The sequence below is a fragment of the Prosopis cineraria genome, unplaced genomic scaffold (genome assembly GCF_029017545.1).
Source record: "Prosopis cineraria cultivar Desert tree isolate PC_DT_omini unplaced genomic scaffold, ASM2901754v1 PC2, whole genome shotgun sequence".
NCBI lineage: Eukaryota > Viridiplantae > Streptophyta > Magnoliopsida > Fabales > Fabaceae > Prosopis > Prosopis cineraria.
In genome coordinates, this window is record NW_026555333.1 from 32,387,765 (window position 1) to 32,408,276 (window position 20,512).

At 33.6% G+C, this 20,512-nt stretch overlaps 1 protein-coding gene across 1 annotated transcript; it reads left to right on the top strand.

Annotated features, from left to right (window-relative positions):
• Nucleotides 1-2,496: 2,496 nt before the first annotated feature.
• On the top strand, nucleotides 2,497-11,365 carry LOC129302707 (uncharacterized). Its single transcript, XM_054941603.1, has 6 exons — nucleotides 2,497-2,797; nucleotides 3,729-3,886; nucleotides 4,013-4,251; nucleotides 5,029-5,191; nucleotides 5,294-5,434; nucleotides 11,150-11,365. The coding sequence occupies exons 1-6, from the start codon at nucleotides 2,497-2,499 to the stop codon at nucleotides 11,363-11,365; spliced, it is 1,218 nt and encodes a 405-aa protein (XP_054797578.1).
• The last annotated feature ends 9,147 nt before the right edge of the window (nucleotides 11,366-20,512 follow it).

Here is a 20,512-nt window from a genome sequence, read left to right on the forward strand (position 1 = left end):
TTGTTGAATTTTAAAATCAGGCTCTACATAGAAATGATAGGGATTGAGGATCCCTCATAGAGTACCGTTAATTGCTGAATTAAAAGCAAATGGATTTATATTGGCAACAAGGCAAAATTAAGGAATTGGCTTTACATGGTAGAAAAGAAAAAGACCCTTTGTAGTGTCTTTTAAGCACCAAAATACCAATGGAACATTTTTTTAAATTTCTATATTATGGGTTTATTATAAACTTTTATGATAAAGTTTCAGACATTAAGAAATGAACAATTTTTTCTATTTTTATTTCAAGAAAATTCTTTGGATATTATTAGTAACAATCACCTTTATGATTGTTTTAATTCTAATATTGATAGGCGCAATAGACATGCTAAGGCTAAGACATATAAATTGGAAAAGAATGAGTAAAACTGGTAAAATAAGAATGTTAGGCTCAATTTCTAATGAGAAAGTGTCCTTGTGTGAGAATTATTTAACTGATAAAGTAATGAGAAAACTTTTCAATTAAGGAAACTAAAATAAAGTATCCATTTTAATTCCTCCATTTTGATTTATGTGGTGTTATGAGTGTAAGGACAAATCACAAAGTTGGTAATTTATTAATGATTATTTACAATATAGTCATGATGTGTATTTTATTTCACAAATATGAAGTTTTTGAGTGCTTTAGATAGTACCTAAGTGAGGTACAAAATCAAATAAACAATAAAATTTCTTGAATTGTTACTAAATGATTGAGATTGTAAATATTTGTTTAGTCAATTAAACTAACTAAAAAAAGGGATAATGAAGTGGTTAAATATCTTAAGCACTCTACAATAGAGTAGAGTTGCTGAAATAAAATACTATAAGATACGGTTAAGTTGATATTGGCATAAATAAGTCCACAAATTTCATGTTAAAGATACTTGACTAATAATTGTCGTCAGACACAACCATATGCCCTCAAAGTTAGTCACAACCACACCCTTTAAGTTATGGATAGAACATAAATCAGATTTAAATATTCTTAGACTATGGGAATTAATTACACATGTCCATGATGATTCCCACAAACATAAAAAAAATTCCATAAGGAAAAGAATGTGTCTTTCATTAGATTCTTTGAGAGATTAAAAAGGTTATTTTTTCATAAGTGAAAAGAAAGTTGGAATTATGATTGAATTTAAATTGTGAGATGTTCGATTTCTTAAAGAATGAACTCCCTACCTAGGAGGAAATTGGCCACATCGTATCTCTTCAAGAGACACAAAATAAGGTTGTATAGAACAAGCTAACTAAATTATCCCTATATATGTTGATATAAGTGGGAGCTTTGAGAGTAACATAGAGAATGTTCCTGTGAAACATTTTCATATGAAAGATGAGTCATTTATAGTTATTCTAAAAGAGAATGAAAAATCATGTTCTGTATATAAAAAAATAACGGAAGAAGAAAGTGAAAAAAGTTCTCTATACAATTGTGTTGTTGGTATTATACACAGTAACACATATAAGTCTAGTTATTCATTTTGTGATATAAGACTTGTAAATTGTTACTAGTCCAACCATGATGAAAAACACTAAAAAGCAATGAAAAAGATGTTGAGATACTTGAAGGGCACCATGTTGTCAAATAAATTTATTTTATAACATGTACTGTAATGATATAAGAGGCTAGTTCTATGGAACACTTTGGATTTGTAAATGAGAATTTAAATCTAGTGTAAATATATGTAACTATACTATAGCCTTCGCTATGCAGGAGCAAGATTTCGAGTATCATAACAAAATTGAAAATATGGATGCAAAGACTTTGTATGAGATATGTAACATCCTAAGTTTCCTTATTAGTAATTATCAGTATTTTCAAGGGTAATTTGGTCAATTTAGATAAATTGTTATTTAGCGAGGTTTATGGAGACTAATATGGTTTTTTGATCCTTGGACAGCCTTAAAAGAGGGCTAGGTCAAGGTTTAAGCAGGCCATAACACGGAAGGAAGTTTAAAATTTTGTCACACAAAGCAGATATCGACTGTTCCTGGGAGAGTATTTGTGTTGTCCCAGGAGGAGGCAGGTGTGTCTCTAAATTTGATTAGACGTAAAATCTCTCTGCACAACTGTGATATAGATGCTTTGTTTGATTCTGGTGCTATCCATTCTTGCATTTCTGATGACTGTGTATTGAGGTTAAAATCATCTGTGCATACCTTGCCATATTTGATTAATGTGTCCATGTTGGCGGGAATTTCTGTAAGAACTGACCATGCTTGTCTGGGTATAGATTTGAGATTTGAGAATAGATCAACTACTATCGACTTGATCTGTCTGACCATGATTAGGATTGATGTAGTAGTGGATATGGACTGGTTGTCGGCAAATAATGCGACACTAGATTGTGTAAGAAAGATAATATCCTTGCCAGCGTGCACTGCACCTATAGTAAAATCTAGTCAGTCAAGATTCTTGTCGGTAATGCAAGTAGAAAAGTGCATTCAACAGGGTTGTCAGCATATATGGTGTTCTTTTCCGTTCATGCTACTTATTACGGAGAAATTGAGAAAATTGGAGTGGTGAATGAATTTTCTGAAGTATTTTCAGAAGAAATGTTTGGATTACTGCCTGAGCGAGAGGTGGAATTTTCTATTGACCTTATGCTTGGAAAAGAACCCATATCGAAAGCTCCTTATCAAATATCTCCATCAGAGTTGGCAAAGCTAAAGAAACAATTGAAGGAATTACTAGAAAAAGGGTTTATAAGACCGAGTGTGTCCCTGTGGGGATCACCAATGTCATTTGTGAAGAAAAAGGATGATAGTATGAGGCTGTGCATTGAGTATAGATAGTTGAACAAAGTCACAGTCAAGAACAAGTATCCTTTGCCTAGGATCAATGATTTTCTAGATCAGTTGATTAGAGCTGCAGTGTCCTAAAAGATTGACCTGAGTCGGCTACCATCAGTTGCGAGTCAGGGTTGAGGATGTACTACAGACTACTTTTCGCACTAGATACGGTCACTATGAGTTTCTAGTGATGCCGTTTGGATTGATGAATGCTTTGGTAGTGTTTATGAACTACATGAACAGAATCTTCCATCCTTATCTGGATAAGTTCGTGGCAGTATTCATTGATGACATTCTAATTTACTCAAGAGATGAGGAAGAGCATACGAAGCATCTTTATACTGTCCTATAAATTTTAAAGGACAATAAGTTATATGCCAAACTCAGCAAATGTGAGTTTTGGCTAAGGGAAGTGAGATTCCTTAGTCATGTAGTATCGGTAGACGGAATTGTCGTGGATCCACACAAGGTGGATGCTATGTTGAGATGGGAACTACCTACCTCAATGATAGAGATTAGAAGTTTCTTGGGATTGGGAGGCTACTATCGGTGATTTATTCAGGGATTTTCACAAATTGCATCTCCTTTAACTAAGTTGACTTGAAAGGATCAGCCATATGTGTAGACCGATAAACGTGAATCAGTATTTTAAGAGTTGAAGAGGAAATTGACGTTTGCTCCAGTACTGGTTATTCCTAATCCTCGATTGTCGTATGTAGTTTACACAGATGCATTGTTGAAAGGTTTAGGGTGCATTTTAATGCAAGATGAGTGAGTTGTTGCATATGCCTCAAGACAATTGCGATAACATGAGGAGAATCACCCAACTCATGATTTGGAGTTAGCAGCAGTGGTTTTTGCCTTGAAAATTTAGCGACACTATCTTTGTGGGTCTATGTTTGAAGTATTTAGTGATCACAAAAGTCTGAAGTACTTAATGGATCAAAAGGAACTAAACATGAGGCAACGCAGATGGATGGAATTTCTCAAGGACTACAACTTTGAGATCAAGTACCATCCGGGTAAAGCCAACGTAGTGGCAAATGCATTAAGCAAGAAAACGGTACATGTTGTTTATATGATGGTTCAAGAGTATCGATTACTGGAGACTTTCTTAGATACTCAAAGGAAAGTACCACAGATAACATTATACAACATGCATTCTACGGTCATAACCAATGAATTCTAGAAAGAGTTGAGAACTACTCAATTTGAGGACGAGTATCTACTTAGGAACCATGAGGATATTGAAAAGAGGAGACCTACAGAGTTTGAATTCAATGATGATGGATTTATGACTTATCGGGATCGAATTTATGTGCTAAGTGATGAGGAGGTAAGAAAGACGATCCTAGAGAAAGCACACCGTAGTGAGTATACTATTTACCCTGGTGTCACTAAGATGTATCAGGATATGAAGCAAATATGGTAGTGACCAGGAATGAAGAAAGACGTGACATAGTTTGTGACTAGGTGTCTGACGTGTCAAAAAGTTAAGATTGAGCCTAAAGGCCTGGTGGTGTGTTGCAACTACTAGAGATCCTAGAGTAAAAGTAAGATAGCATATCAATGGATTTCATTACTGGATTGCCTAAAACTCAAGCGAGCTATGACGCAATATGGGTGATTATGGATCAGTTGACGAAGTCAACGCATTTATTGACAGTAAAGACTACCTATTCACTTCAGAAGTATGCCAAGGTCTATATAAATAAAATAGTAAGACTTCATGGGGTGCTAAAGGACATTTTCTCTAATCGTGATCTAAGGTTCACATCAAACTTTTAGAGAGCGTTGTAGAGAGCAATGGGCACTAAGTTGAAATTTAGCACGGTATATCATCCATAAACGGATGGTCAGACTGAGAGGACTATCCAAATGCTCGAGGATATGTTGCGAGCTTGTGCCTTAGAGTTGAGAGTTAGTTAGGATACACATCTACCGTTAGCAGAATTTGCTTACAACAACAGTTTTCATTCTAGTATTGGAATGGCTCTTGTACGAGGCATTATATCAAAAAAGATGTAGATCGCCTCTATGTTGGACAGAATTAAGTGAGAGAAGTTTGTTGGGTTCGGATTTGGTAGACCAAACCACCCAAAAGATCTAATTGTTTAAGCAAAAGTTATTGACAGACTAAAGTCGACAAAAAAGCTACCCGGATCAGCATAGAAGACCGTTGGAATTTTTGGTTGGTGATCATAGGTTTTTGAGGGTCATGCTAATGACTGGCATTGGTAGATTGATAAAGGCTAAGAAATTGGCTCCCATATTTATGGGTCCCTTTGAGATTTTAGAGAAGTTGGGACCTACTGCCTATCAAATTGCCTTACCACCGAGCTTATCAAGTGTACATGACGTGTTTCATGTAAGTTAGCTCAAGAAATGTCAACCTGATCCTTCTCATGTCATTAAGTTGGAAGAGGTGGAACTCTAAGATAACTTGACCGATCAAGCTGAACTAAAGCAGATTGTAGATGTGAAAGATCGACAATTGAGGAACAAGACCATTCAATTGGTTAAGGTCTTTTGTAAGGGTATGACTCTCGGTGATATAACTTGGGAGATCAAGGATAAGATAAGGCAACTGTATCCCCAATTATTTACACAGGTATGTGTTTGAGCAAGATTCTGAATTTTAAGGGCAAAATTCCTAAAAAGAGGGGAGAATTGTAACATCCTAAGTTTCCTCATAGTAATTATTAGTGTTTTCAAGGGTAATTTGGTCAGTTTAGATAAGTTGTTATTTAGCGAGGTTTATGAAGACTAATATGGTTTTTGGATCCTTAGACAGCCTTAGAAAAGGGCTAGGTCGAGGTTCAAGCTGGCTATAGCACAGATAGAAGTTTAAAATTTTGTGGGGCTTTCTGTGCCATGCGCCACGGTGGGCGTGTCGATGTACTGTGGTGTACGTGCAAAATTTGCACTTATCAGATGCAAAAAATAGATCGAAAACAAAAGAGAAATGGAGAAATACCGAGAGAGTGATGGAGAAAAGCTTATGGTCTGCTAGGGCACGATCCCTAGGCTAATTTGAGGCCATTTGGAGCTTGAATCACCATTACATAAGTTGTACATTCCCTTTTCTCCCTCTTTTATATGAAAATTTGAACATTTGGGGTAATAGGGGTTTTGATTTTGGTCCCCTTGGGTTTAGACCAAACCCATTAGTTTATTTAAGATCTTGAAGAGTTAAATCAAGCTTCTAACCTTAAGTTTATGAGTTTTGTGGTGATTGAGAATTTTTGATAAGAGTTGGGACAAACCCTAAGTATAATTTGAGAATTTTGAGACAAAGTGGGACATTGATTACTGAATTTGGTGTGTTGGAATATGTAATAGGATGGTTAGAGTGTGTGGGAATGGTTGATGTTGTTAAAAAAGGAATTTGAGTATTTTAGGCACTTAGAACCTAGAGAATTCGGAGTTATCCGGAGTGATAATTGAAGATTGTCACTTATTGGTGTAGATTGAGCATTGTTCGAGCCATATCGTACATATAGAACGTGTGGAGGTAACGTTGAGCCACGGTAACCCTTTTGGTGTGACAAAGGGGTTGAGATAACCATATAGTTCATTGTGTTTATTAACTATTATAACTGTGTAGAAGTAATTATTAAATGATAAAGTTGTGGTTTTGAAGAGGTTTGTGCATAATTTGATATTGTAAATGATTTTTAGCATGAAAAAGTGTTTTGTAAATGGTTATTGCTTCTAATTGAAATGTATATACTATGTATATAAGTTTGCGATGTGAAAATGCGATGAAAAGTAGTGGAAATTGTGAAGAGTGTGATCATAAGGGGTGGGAATTCACCCGAGATATGTAGGAATATGTGTGTATGGAGATATGTGAGTAAAAAATTCATATGGTCAGGCTGACACCATAAGACATCTGGTGCAGCATTATATAGGACTATTACCATGGGACATCTGGGCAATTTGGCAACTCCCTAGTACCCATTAGGGTGAGGTTAGAAATCAATGACGCCTCTATCACAAGTGTGTGAAGAGGGAAAAACTATAGTCCATAGGTGAGTTAGATTACCTTTGGTCGAGTATTTCAACTATTGAAAGTGTGCTCAGGTCAACAAGTGGTTGAACCAGGAGAGCTTATGGTTTCATGTCGGAGAGCATTGGAGGTTCGATTGTTAGACAATCATGCTAGTGTAAAACTATGTGTTTTGTTGAGAAGAAATACACTTATCTCATAATTATGGTATGCTTGTTATTTTTATGGCTTTGATACTTTTTCATGGTTATTTGTGATAACAAACATTTGATAAACTATATTAGTTAGTGAGATGTTTATCTCACCTCGTGGTTATAAGAGTGTTATAGTATAGCTCTTCCCTTTCTCCTTTTTGGTTTTGTAAAGAATATTGTCACTATATATTGCCAACTGAGGAACATGACATTATTTGGATATTACTTGTGTGATTCTTGTGATAAGTATGTATATCTTGGTCCAAGTTTGATGTATTGGATTAAGCGTGTGCTTGGCTAAGTTATATTTACAAGTGATATATATATATATATATATATTTCAAGTGTTTTGAGTGCCAAAATGACCAATTAATTTATGTGTTGAATTTTATCCACCCATTATGTTATTGTCCAATGGGGGTTTGGTGGTCATTTTGAGCATGATTACTTCATTATGTGATATAAATGGATTGTTATATGGTGTGTGGCCTATTTGAGGTGGTCAAGGTGTCTCTGGGGCTAATGGTATTGTGCAGTGTGAGTTGGACACGATAATATGTGTTTTGTTGTGAAAACAAACCATTTTGGGTTCGGGTGTCCATCTTTTAAACGGATGATTGTTTAAGTGTGAGACTGGTGTCATTAGCTAAAGGGCTCAAAGAGTTTGTGTGGATACTTAAATCGTTTAAATCAAATGTCGGATGGCAAAACGGTAAGCTTTGAAAGTTCAAAAAAAAAGTCATGACAGTAGGTGCGCACCATAGTGTATGATTGTTATGTCGCAGCACAAGAGGCTCTCAAGGGACCAGATAAGGGCAAAATGACTTGTTTTTGTTTGTTTTTAAGTGAAATGATTTTCATGCTTCCCTATTTGCTCTTAATCGATTTTTAACCATGGTTTGAGCTCAAATAATATTTTTTAAAAAAGGGTTTTCTTGGAATCCTAATTTTTTAACTAATTATTTTCAAACCCTTGAGTTGTGGTATCTTTGGTAAGGGGTTTTATTAAATCCTAATTATCACAATGATGTGTGAGTATTGTCCTGGTAATGTCAAGGTGGACATTGCAAGATATAGCACAAATAGTTGTATTTGGACAACTAATTCCTACATAGTATGAGATAACAAATCCTCTTACAAAGCATATATGGCTATATATGTGTGTGTGTGTGTGTGTGTGTGTGTGTGTGCGCGTGTGTGTGTGCGAGCATGGAAGTATACAATGTCTAGTATGTCGTGCAAGTTAAAAAGGTTGGCTCTCTCACATGAGCAACTGCCTTTGACTCTCAAGAGGAGCAACCAAAGTTATGACATCTATATTCACTAGTAAGGCAGCAAGAGTGCTAATATGGTAGAGAAGAATGCAAACTATATGTTGCCTCAACATAAAATAAGGAGTGTATTGAGATGAGATCTGTCTATATATATGTAGATCAAGTCATGGATTCCCATATCTGTGATACCTATAGCCAGACAGTAAATTCTTCAAGATTAACATCATGTGAGATCAGTGAAAGAATTTGGGTTAGACATTATGTGTCTAAACTTAAGTCTGTATGGTGTTAATGGTAAAAAAAATGACATACACTCTTATGAGATAAGAGTAACACCGTAGCATATGACTCATACCACATGTGTTTAAGAACCACAGTTAGGAAGCAAGTGAAATAATCCCTACATCATTGTTGTGTGAGTCCTAGAAAGGAATAATCTTTTCATTAATGTCCTTTGACTTTGACAAAATCATGGAGGTAAGATATAGTACCTACTACTTTAGCATATATCATATGATCATGATAGATGTGATCTAAAGGTAATGTGCTATGAAAGTGACTATTTCTTATTAAAGTGATACATGGGTGAAAGGAAGATTACATAATATATACACGCCTATGTTAGTGTTTAAGACTAGTCCCTTATGACATCATTTTGTGGGTTCATAAGTATAGACACTATGCCTAGGAGAAAGGCAATCTGAGTCTTATATTGACTCAGAGAGGGAATAGAGTGTCTAAGAGAAAAGTGTATATAAAGTAAATCTAGGACATCCAAGGCACAAAGTCAACATAAGTATAAATAAGCTTTAGGGTTATTTTGTGCTGGTTTGTAATAGAATTTCTAGTATAAATGCCCAAAATGGAGACGTCAAGTCTATGTGGTCACTGTAAAGCATCTCATATGAAAATAGGGAAGAGATAGAGATGGGACCAGGTATATCTTATCCACTAAATATGAGTGGGAGATGTTGGGATATCTACCCTTAGTGGATCAGGCCCAAAGATAAGCCCACATTAATGAATGGGGCTTTATCATAATACAAAGGATGGGTTCTTAAGTGTAATTTAGGTGGGCACTTAAGCGCAATATTCTCCTCTTCATATGTTGTAGAGAAAGTAGTTACTTTCAAGTATGAAAACCGTGTATGGAGTGGGAGTTAACAAATGGGATGCATGAAACCATATCGGATGATTCTCTACAATATATCTCCAAAAAGAAAAACTTCCTTTTTCTTGTTCTCTCCTCTTCTCTTTGCCATCAGTGAATTCATTATGAAACCTATCAGAGTTCATACAGTAACTCAGTTTCCACATAGAGATATAATCCAATGCAACTTATAGGTACGCTTTCGGAATCCACATATCTACAACAAGCATTAGCTTAGTAAAACCCTCTTTAGCATAATAAGGACCTGTACCCCATATGAGTTTATCATTTCCATCAGTGAATGATATTGGATTGCAAAGCATGGACTTAGCAATTGCTTCATCATATAAAGCTTTGATAGTAGAACCATTTCAACAAGAAGCAACCTAAGAGTTGGGATTTTTTATAACAAGATTAGATACCTTGTGAGCATTATAATTCCTTAAAAGATTTGGATGAATGGGTTTCCACCAGTAAGTATAAGTAAGAGAGATGTCTTCTCCATTACTGGTTTTGTTAGCTATGAAAAAGTCCAGCTTTCTAGAATTTGAATTTTAGTATGTTTGATTTTTTTTTGGTACAACAATCGAAGTTTTGAAGGATCTCCTATTTTTGTTAGCATGGTTTCTCCTCTAGGTGATTCCTTTTTACCTTTAAAGTTTTGGTGTGTTTTTTGTATTTTAAACATAATTCTGTATTGAACAACCATGTACGTTGTTCCTTTTTTTCATGTTGCTTTACTACCTATTTCTATTACTAAAGCTTCTCTATAATTATCATTTTTAAGTCTTGTTACATAGTTCGAGAAACAATCAAAATAGATTGGTCCTTCAAACAAATTTGACTGTATAATTCCTATTATAGATTTTTGAAAATCTTTTTTCTATCTTCTGTCTCTTGGGCATATGAATATAAGTTCATCTAAACCCAATCTAAAATTAGGTTTAACTGAAATCTGTACCATGCCTATATGCATCCAATTATACTTATTTCTAAATTTTATAACTGTTTCTTCTGGGATTATTTAATAATGAATTAATTTTTATTTATATAAAATAAACTAAAAATAAGAAGTAGTTAATATTAGAGATATATTTTTTAAAACAACTCCATTAAGTATGACATAAGTTAAAAATAATTAATATTAATGTAATATAAATTGGGAGTTGGCGTTTTCTCATCTTTTCATTTTTAATTAATAATATAATTTAATAATTAATAAAAATTAAATACTTAATATAAAATTAATTATAACTAATTAAATAAAAATATTTTAAATTATCAATCTTATATCTAAAGGTTGGTGGACCATCAACAGTATTTGATTAGTGTATTGATGAAAATATCCTTAACAAATTGTCACTTTCTAACATGTGAACAGCATGTTGTTTTTTATCAAACAAGATTGCCTTCCAATTGACTGGGACATGCTTTCAGTGTTGGTTCCTTGATCTTTATTGATTTTTTAGGAAATTTAGTGTAGTGGACTTGCTACTCCCCTTGCTCATCAGTCATCTCTCTCACTCATTCTCACCTCCCTGTCTTCAGCCATTCCAAAACATTCCATAACCTTGGTCATCACTGTTCATCTCTTCCCTCTACCTCTCTTTCCAAAGTTTGCATTCTTTATCCTCCTTGACGACTCCAATTTTTTTTCCTTAACAACATTGGAGGAACTTTGAGTCTTCCTCAACAGCATATACTTCGAAAAAATCTGAAAGGGAATGATGAATTGATATGTGGTCCCAGGAGGGAAAGTGGTATTGGGAGAGATGAAGACGATGCGTCAGGACACTTGAGAGACCCTAAAGTCAGTATTCCTAACTGCTCTGCTCTTCAGGCGTTGATGTTGCTTTTTTCTTGTGGGTCCCATGCATGGGTTTTAGCTTTCGCATTGTATCTGGTTCTCTAGTGGATGATATCTAACACATGTTTTTACATTTTCCACATTGTGCCTTTTCCTTCCCATTTCTTGTGTGCCTTTGTCTCATATTTTGTTGTATATTTGCTTATGGTGTTTCTTAGTAGGGTATTTATCTCTTTGGAAATTTAGTTATCATGCCTCTTTCATTTTGGTTATTACATTCGGCTTCGATTCAATGTCAGGGAAGAAATTGTATGGGTGTTCTTCTTTGGGGTTATGTTGTTATGTTATCTACCGTATAGGCTTTTTTGTGGGTTTTTCCTATCTGAGCATTTTAGATGATGTTACTTTGTTTTGTCCAGGTATATATTCTGACTTGTTTTCATTTTATGCTATTTTGTCCTTGAATACTTTGGGCTATGCTACTTTACTTGTCTCCATTGTCCTTTTTTTGCACAAGTTTCTCTAGAAGCCATCAGATGAAGTTGGTCAAATTGAACTTCTTCCCCTCCTAGGTTCTAATTGGTTTTCTCGCTCCTTTCTTTGACTTCAAACCCACCTTTTCCTTTCTTTAGGGGTTCTGGGTAATCAAGGTTGGTGCATCATGGGTTGCTATCTCTTTGTCTTTTCAAGGCCTTCCTATAGTATCTTTCTCATCCTCCTTATGGGCTTCTATTAAAATTTTAAACATTACTAGATAAGAGAAAGCACATTTTGTAATTTTGTTACATGTGACCATATCCTACATCTTCTTTGTCTTTCAGTTTTTCTTTACCCTCCTTGGACCATATTGGGTTGATTCAACTTATAGATAATTATTATAGCCCTTTATCTCTGAAGAAGCAAGGAAGCAAAAGTCAACTCTAAAGAAGATCCTATCATTTCTCTTTCCTAGGTTCATATACGAATCTCTTTGCATAGACTTCAATTGTGATTTAGATAGCCTTTTGTTATCAAACATGATTTGAGCATGGTTTTACACACACGTATAAAATACACTAAATATATGAAATCACTTTTTTATTTTAATAATTCGTGCAAGGCTTTCTTAGATTTACAAAAAAAAAACTATAAAGGGTTGCCCAATATCTATGCGGTGCTGTGGATCTAAATTAACCATTATACCATTAAGAAAAAAGGATGAGTAAATATAATTTGTTATAAGATTCATTTGCTTTACGTGAACATTTTATATAATTCACCCATTTTTCACGGTCCTTAATAAGAATATTCAACAATGATTTAGAGTAAATAATTATTTGCTTTAAGATTCAGTTGCTGTTTTATTTATTTTGTCTTTGTCTTCCTTTATTTTGAATTGATTCATTTTTAGCCTTTTAAGTTTGTTGAAGAGGTTATAGTTAAATACATAACAACATTTAATATTATGATTGCAATTTGGCATTACTACCATGCTTCAATCTTAAGACCATTGCATTGCATGATTGAAGTAGGTTTGCTAAACTAAGATTAGTTTTTTGAGCTTCAATGTCTTTAATGATTGAGTGTTTGTCAAAATAGTTTTTTTCTATTTTGAGTACAGTATTGGTAGGAATTGATTGGGAATTATCTATTTTATTGTTGAAGAAATCATTATTCTAGGAGTTTAAGAGTATTACACGGTCTACTGCTTGAGCATAAGAGTTATTGAGGTATGCTACAGCTAGTGTGATCTGTAAAAACAATATTAGTGACTCTTATATGGTTTTCTAGAAAAAGTCAAGGGAATGTATTTCCAGGTTGAGTTAGAAATACTTGCAACTTATGTAAGTTATTGATAATTCTAAACTTCCACCTCAAAGTTCCATTATGATGAAGTTGCTGCAAACTCTCAAATGATAACAACTAGTAGCCAAAAAATTTATTATTTATGGTTTAGCTATTTCAAATTAGGTATATATATAACTAATTTGCTAATTATGACTACCCTTGAAGGACAAAAATGCTTCAAAACAAGCACATGAATTTTAGTAACCAAACAAGAACATCAAATGTTTTGCTGTCACTTCACTTGACAACACCCTGTATATGTAGCTTCAATCCTTGTTGAACCTTGGTTTTGATGATTACAAAATGAGAGAATATTGTGTTTGACAGGTTTAATAATCAAGAATCAATGACTTGTAAGGGAATCGATCAACTTAAATTTAAATTTTTGTAGAATTCATTATTCCATAATAGTTGCTTTCTTCCCAAATAGGCAAAAACATGTAAAATCTTCTTTAATCTTCTTACGTCGTGTTTCTCGCAAAAGATTAAGTATTTGACTTAATATTAATATCTCATACTGCCTAAAAGGTGTCTCAAGCTTTCCTGGATCAAAATCTCATAGTCTATATGCCTTTGTTGTTTTCCTGATCATTGGTCCTTATTCTAGAATAGTGACCTTATTCTGAACTAGCTTATTCCCAAGTAAGCCTCCCTTCTTCCCAAGCATCATCCCTTCTGCCGATTCAGAAATAGTCTATTTTGGAATAGCAGTTCTTATTTTAGAGTAGTGGTCTGATCTTCATAAGCTTATGCATTGAGTCTTTATGAAGTTTAGCTTATTTGGGAATAGTTGGTTAAGAATAGCTTATTTGGGAATAGCTCTTCTTATTCCTAAATAAAGTCTTTTAGATCATCATCTCATAACTTTATTTCGATATATGCTATTTACTTTGAAATAAGCTCTCTCTATTTTCCTTTAATATATTCTTCCTGATTCTTGAAGAGCCTCGCCTATTCTGAAACAATCACACTATTTCATACTCTGTTTCGTGCGAGAAAAACAGAGGTTTTCATAACCTTTGCTGAATCATTTCCTTTCACATTTTGAGTGTCATTTTAATCATACAATGTCTCTAGAATCATTTTAAATGCGTTTTTGGGATAAGTTGAGCTCAGTTTGTTCTTACCCATAAAACCCTTATTCTTAAATAAGCTTTTCTCTTTTGAAATGGCATTCTCACTTACTTTGTTAGAACATTTAATGAAAAGTTGCATTACTTTCCATACTTGCCGTAACAAAGAAAGCTTTGTCGAAAAGCACTGTTCCATTGTCCCAGTTTAATAAATGTTCAGATATCTTAGACAAAAAAAGCCGTTGACTCTAATGGTTATATTCATAAGAGTAACGGATCCTTAACGAGCTTCAACTATGAAGAAATATGAAAAAAGCTTAAGTTATTCATATTTATTGTTCACCAACCTTCTAAGCGTGTATTTATTTTCAGTAAGCTTTATTGATTATATATCAACTCTGAGTGAGAGTATTTAACAGTTATTGTTCACTTTTGAACATACTCTGTTTCCCTCTGTTTTACTAATTAATAACAAAGCAACTTAAACTTAGAGAGTTTAAGTGAGTTACTTCATTACTTTTTTAATGGAGAGTGATACAAACTTTAGTTGAAGTCTAGGATTGTACTGAGGCTACTAAGAGCTCGGATTAATCTTGGTAAAGTTAGTGGAGAAATCTCAAGAAGAATTTGAAGACTGGATGTAGGCTTAAGTGGCTGGAGTTGAACCAGGATAAATATCTAAGGAAGCTTATTCTTTTTTATCTTCTCTCTGCTTGGTGACATCTCTCTAAACTTTCCTTTTTATTTTAGTTATCATTTATTAAATTTTTATAAAACCCAAATCACCCCCTTCTTGGGTGGATTTTCAATTGATATTAGAGCCTGGTTGCTCATTATTGGCTTAACAATTAGAGTACAATGATCCCAATAGCTAATTTTGCATATGATAACCTTGGAAAAGGATTGTCTACAACTAGACTACTTGCTTTTAAGGGAGAAGACTACCCATTCTGGAAAAGCAGAATGATGATGTACCTCGAAGCTCTTGATATTGAAATGTTGGATATTGTCACTAAAGGTCTATATGTCCTAATGACAAATGAAGATGATGGGCTAATGAGAGAGAAAAGAAAAGAAGAGTGGAGTAAATAAGATAAATGTCTCGTAAATCTCAATGTTAAGGCCAAGCTTATTATAGCTTGTGCATTTAATTGTACTGAATATTATTGTGTTACTCATTGTGCAACTGCCAAAGAAATGTGGGATGCTTTATAGCAAGCTCATGAAGGAACCGATGGAGTTAAGGAGAATAGAAAGTGCAGTTTGATACATGAGTATGAGACCTTTAAAATGAAAGAAGGAGAAAGCATAAAAAAATATGTAGATTATATTTACTCATATCATAAATTATCTCATAAATCTAGAAAAGACATATTCTCAAGTAGAACAAGTTAGGAAGATTCTCAAAAATCTTCTAATAGAATGGCAACCAAAGATCATTGCTATCACAGAGGCTCAAGGATGTTCAATATTATTGCTTTCTTTGATAGCTTAGAAGAATATGAATCGACACTTCTACAATACAAGGAAGACATGAATAAAAAGAAGAAGGGAATTGCCTTGAAAGTTGTAAAAAATGATGATTTAGCTACAGAGTCTGATCAAGATGAGGAGTTTGCCATGATGATTAGAAGATTCAAAAAATTCTATAGAGGCAAAAGGAATTTTGAAGAGGATCTTCTAGTAACAAGAAGGATAAGAAGGAACCTCTTACTTGTTATGAATATTAGAAGCCTGGTCACATTAAATGGGATTGTTCCCAATGGTAGAAGAAATAAGAAAAGGAGAAGAAAGAAAAACGTCAAAAAAAGAAAGCTTTTGTAGCCTGGGGAGACAGTTCTTCAAAAGATGAAGATGAAGATGAAGAAAAAGAAATAACCAATCTTTATCTCATAGCACAAGAGGAAGAAGACAATTTAATTGAATCACAATCAAATGAGGTAAACTCTGACTTACTACAAGATGAATTTAATGACTTGTTTACTTTATTCAAGAACAATGCAAAAATCTTTTGCATGCTAAAAGAACTATTTCTAAATTAGAAAATAAAATTCAGTCCTTTTCTAAAAAGAATGAATTATGTGATAAATGCAATTTATTACAGAACCAAAATGACTCCTTGAAAAATGATTTAGCTAAGTTCACTCAAGGTATTGAGATGCTAAATATTTTAATTGGTTCTCAATGTTTTATTTTTGATAGATCAGGAATCAAGTATAATCTCACAACTGATACCTCTTTGAAAAAACCAAAGAAGGCAGTAAAGTATTATCATAGTTTTTTAAAGCCTTTTGTGCATTCATCTAGTCCTTTAATCACATGTGTATTTTGTAATAAGAAAGGTCATTATGTCAAATCTTGTCTTCATAAGAAAAATGGCATTAGTGTGTTTATGAAATAGGTTCCCAAAGGTATGTATGCACTTGGGAGTTCAACTAATAAAGAAGGACCCAAAAAGAAATGGGTATTTAAAAAGAAATGATCCTATAATTGTAGGTTTGCCTCACTGTCTCAAAGAAAAAGAAAAAGTAGTACATTGATAGTGGGTGTTCGAGACACATGACTAGAGATATTGATGAGTTTGTGGAACTTTTAAAAAAAGAGGGAGGAAAGTAAACTTCGTTGGAAATCAGAAAGGTCACATTGCTAGCATTGAGAAGATTAATAATGAAAGAAAAGCAATCATTGAAGATGTTTTATACATCAAAGGACTCTTTCACAATCTTATCAATGTCATCCAAAGTTGTGATAAAGGAAATAGAGTTATATTTGACTCAAAATCTTGCATAGTACAAAGGGAGTCGATGGAAAGATAGTTCTTCATGGTGACAGGGATGGTAATTGTTATACATTCAATTTAGAATCTGAGTCTTGTTTGTAAAAATGTTTTATAAGTAAGTATGAGGAAAGCTTTTTATGGCATAGATGCTTGGCACATATTCATAAAAAACTAGAAAAATTAGTGAAAAATGATTTGGTAATTGGACTTTCACCCTTAAGATTTGATCAAAGAAAAATCTATCAAGCATGTTAGTTTAGAAAACAAACTAAAACTTCTTTCAAGTCTAAGGATTTTATATCCTCTAAAAGACCCCTTTAGCTCTTGCATATGGACTTGGTGATCCTTCAAGGGTTAAAAGTTTTAGTGGTAATTTATATACGCTTATTATTGTTGATGATTTCTCTAGATTTACATGGACCTTCTTCTTGAGTTCTAAGGATGAAACGTTCTATGAATTTAGTACTTTTTCCAAAAAGGTCCAAAATGAGAAAGGTAGATCTATTATGTCTATTAGGTTTGATCATGGAGGAGAATTTGAAAATGGAGACTAGAGCAAGGAATCAATAATTTTTCTATACTAAGAACTTCTCAACAGAATGGCGTAGTAGAGAGAAAGAACAAAGTACTTATTGAAATGGCTAGAGCTATGCTGAATAACAATAGAGTATCTCAAGTTTCTTGGGCAAGCATAATGAGTACAGCATGTTATATTATCAATAGAGCCTATGCCAAACCAAAACTTAACAAAACTCCATATGAGTTCTACAAAGGAATAAAGCCAAATATCTCTCATCTCTATGTATTTGGAAGTAAGGTATATATACACAATAACAACACAGAAAACCTTGAAAAGTTTGATGTGAAATCAAATATGGAAATTTTTCTGGGCTACTCAAATAAGAGCAAGGCTTTTCGAGTATTCAATCTTAAAACAAAAGTTATAGAGGAGTCTACCTACGTTATCTTTGATAAAAATCCATAAAAAAAAGAACTCTAACATGGATGAGTTAACTGAACTAAAATCTCAAACACTTCCAGAAATAGTTAAGAAAGCAGAATCTTCATCTGAGATAGAAGCAGACTCTCAATAGCTAATAGCTTAGAGGAACAATAAGAATCATCCTCTTGACTATGTCATTGGAGAAATAAGTGATCCTGTACATATACGAAGTCATCTATGAAACATAGCTGGTCACTCAGCCTTCATTTCAAAGATTGAACCCAAAACTATCAAAGAGGCTCTATCTAACTCCTACTGGATAGATGCTATGCAAGAGAAAGTTAATCAGTTTGAACGAAGTCAAGTTTGGAATTTATTTCCAAGAAAGATCATCTAGTTATTAGAACCAAATGGGTTTTTAAAAATAAGCTTGACAAAGGAGGTACTATTATTAGAAATAAAGCAAGATTGATAGCCAAATGATACAATCAAGAAGGGATTGATTATGAAGAAACGTTTGCCCTTGTTGCAGGATTAGAAGCAATTCATCTTCTTCTTGCATATGCAGTTGTGAAGGATATTAACCTCTATCAGATGGATGTGAAAAGTGCATTTCTAAGTGGATACATCCTTGAAGAAGTGTGTGTTGAACAACCACATGGTTTTAAAGATTTATAGAATCCTAATGCTATATTCAAGCTCAAAAAGGCATTATATGGACTCAAGCAAGCACCTAGAGCATGGTATGATCGATTAAGCTCTTTTCTTTTAGAAAAGAAAGGAACATTTACTTATTGTAGAAATTTATGTGGATGATATAATATTCAGTGTTGCTGACCAATCTTTGTGCAAGGAGTTTTCTAAGCTAATGCAGGGTGAGTTTGAAATGTTAATGATAGCAAAATTAAATTTCTTCTTAGGACTCCAAATTAAACAAAAAGGTGATAGTATCTTTATCTGTCAAACAAAGTATTTAAAGGAGATGCTTAAAAAGTTTGAAATAGATTAAGCAAATGGAATAGAAACTCTTATGAGTTCATCTATTAAAATGGATGAGGATGCAACTGGAATAGAGTATGATTGCAAATTATACAGAGAGATGATAGGATCACTTCTTTACCTTATACAAGCTGCTTGATATCTCTTTTAGCATAGGACTCTATGCTAGATTTCAATTAGCTCCAAAGGAATCTTATATGACTGTTGTAAAGAGAATATTCAGATATGTCAAGGATACTGATATATTGGGACTTTAGTATCGTAAAGGAGGAAGTAAATTCTTGATTGGGTATTCTGACGTAGATTTTAAAGGATGTAAAATAGAAAGGAAAAGCACGAGTGGGATTTGTCACTTCTTTAGTGGCTCACTTGTATCTTGGGCAAGCAAGAAATAAAATACTATCTCATTATCATCAACTGAATTAGAATATATTGCTGTTAGATTATCCTGTTCACAAATCCTCTGGATGAAGCAACAGCTTGAAGATTTTGGAATTAATCTTAAAGAAATTCCAACAAGTGTGACAATACTAATACAATATGTTTGACAAAAAATCTAGTACATCATTCCAAAATCAAGCATATTGATATTAGACATCACTTCATCATAGTTTATATACAAAAGAAAGATGTAATGGTTGAGTTCATCCCTACTAGTTTTCAACTAGCAAACATCCTCACCAAGCCATTAGCAACTAATGAATTTATATACATAAAGAGAGAATTAGGATGCCTAATGAGCTGTAAATACTCCTATCCTAAGTTGTAATTATTGTTTTATAGAAAATCATCTAACTTAAGCTTCAGAGTATTTTAAGATGTTTTTACAGGATCTTCTATTTAAGATTGATTGAGATTAACTAGTTTCTAAGTGAATGAAGGTTCAAAATCCTTATTATTTACTTCTTTAGGAATAGTAATGCTAGTTCGAAATAAGTTATTTATTTCAAAATAAGGAAGATGGCAGAATGCTTGTTTAGAGAGTAACTGATTTAGAATAGCATGTGAGTCAAAGTAAGCTATTCTAGAATAAGGATGTCTATTCTGGAATAAGCTATTTGCAAAGAAGTCAAATCACTTTGGAATAAAGCATAATGTGAAACACAAGACAGCTATTATGAAATAGTAATCACTATTCTAGAATAATAAGGTATATCTTTAACTTTAACCTTTTATATTCCATAACGGCTAGTTTCTTTAATAACTCTTATTTCAAAATAGGCTATTTATATGAGTTGCTTAGTCCTTTCCTATACTTTGACCTCTTCCAAAAGAATGCCTTAAACCTCTATCTCTCTAAATCGTCATCGAATTCACTCTGTATCTTGAATTTCTGCCAAAAACCCTTACCTATCACGCTCGGTCATAACCTAACCTTCAAATTCCTCTCCTTCATCAACTATGTATGGGTCTTCCTTGAAAGCTACTAGCACAAAGAATACTCCTGAATCTTTAGTAGCTCGCGGTCTTACTCCTTAAGATTTCTTCAAAGCAAGGGATATTGTGATTAAGAGATAGTGTAGAAGTTAGAGTATCTCTGCTGGCAGCAAACATGATGATGTTATAAAGAAAGTAGAGTAATTTGCAAGGCCACAAAAGAAAAGGGTTCTTAAAAATGAGTTCAAATTCAA

Excerpts from the sequence above, each read along its gene's own strand:
- LOC129302707 (XM_054941603.1), top strand. The coding sequence starts at position 2,497 with ATGGTGTTCTTTTCCGTTCATGCTACTTATTACGGAGAAATTGAGAAA. Across the intron at positions 5,192-5,293 it reads GTGTACATGACGTGTTTCAT|ATTGTAGATGTGAAAGATCG; the intron begins GTAAGTTAGCTC and ends GAACTAAAGCAG. Across the intron at positions 5,435-11,149 it reads ATCCCCAATTATTTACACAG|CATATACTTCGAAAAAATCT; the intron begins GTATGTGTTTGA and ends CTTCCTCAACAG.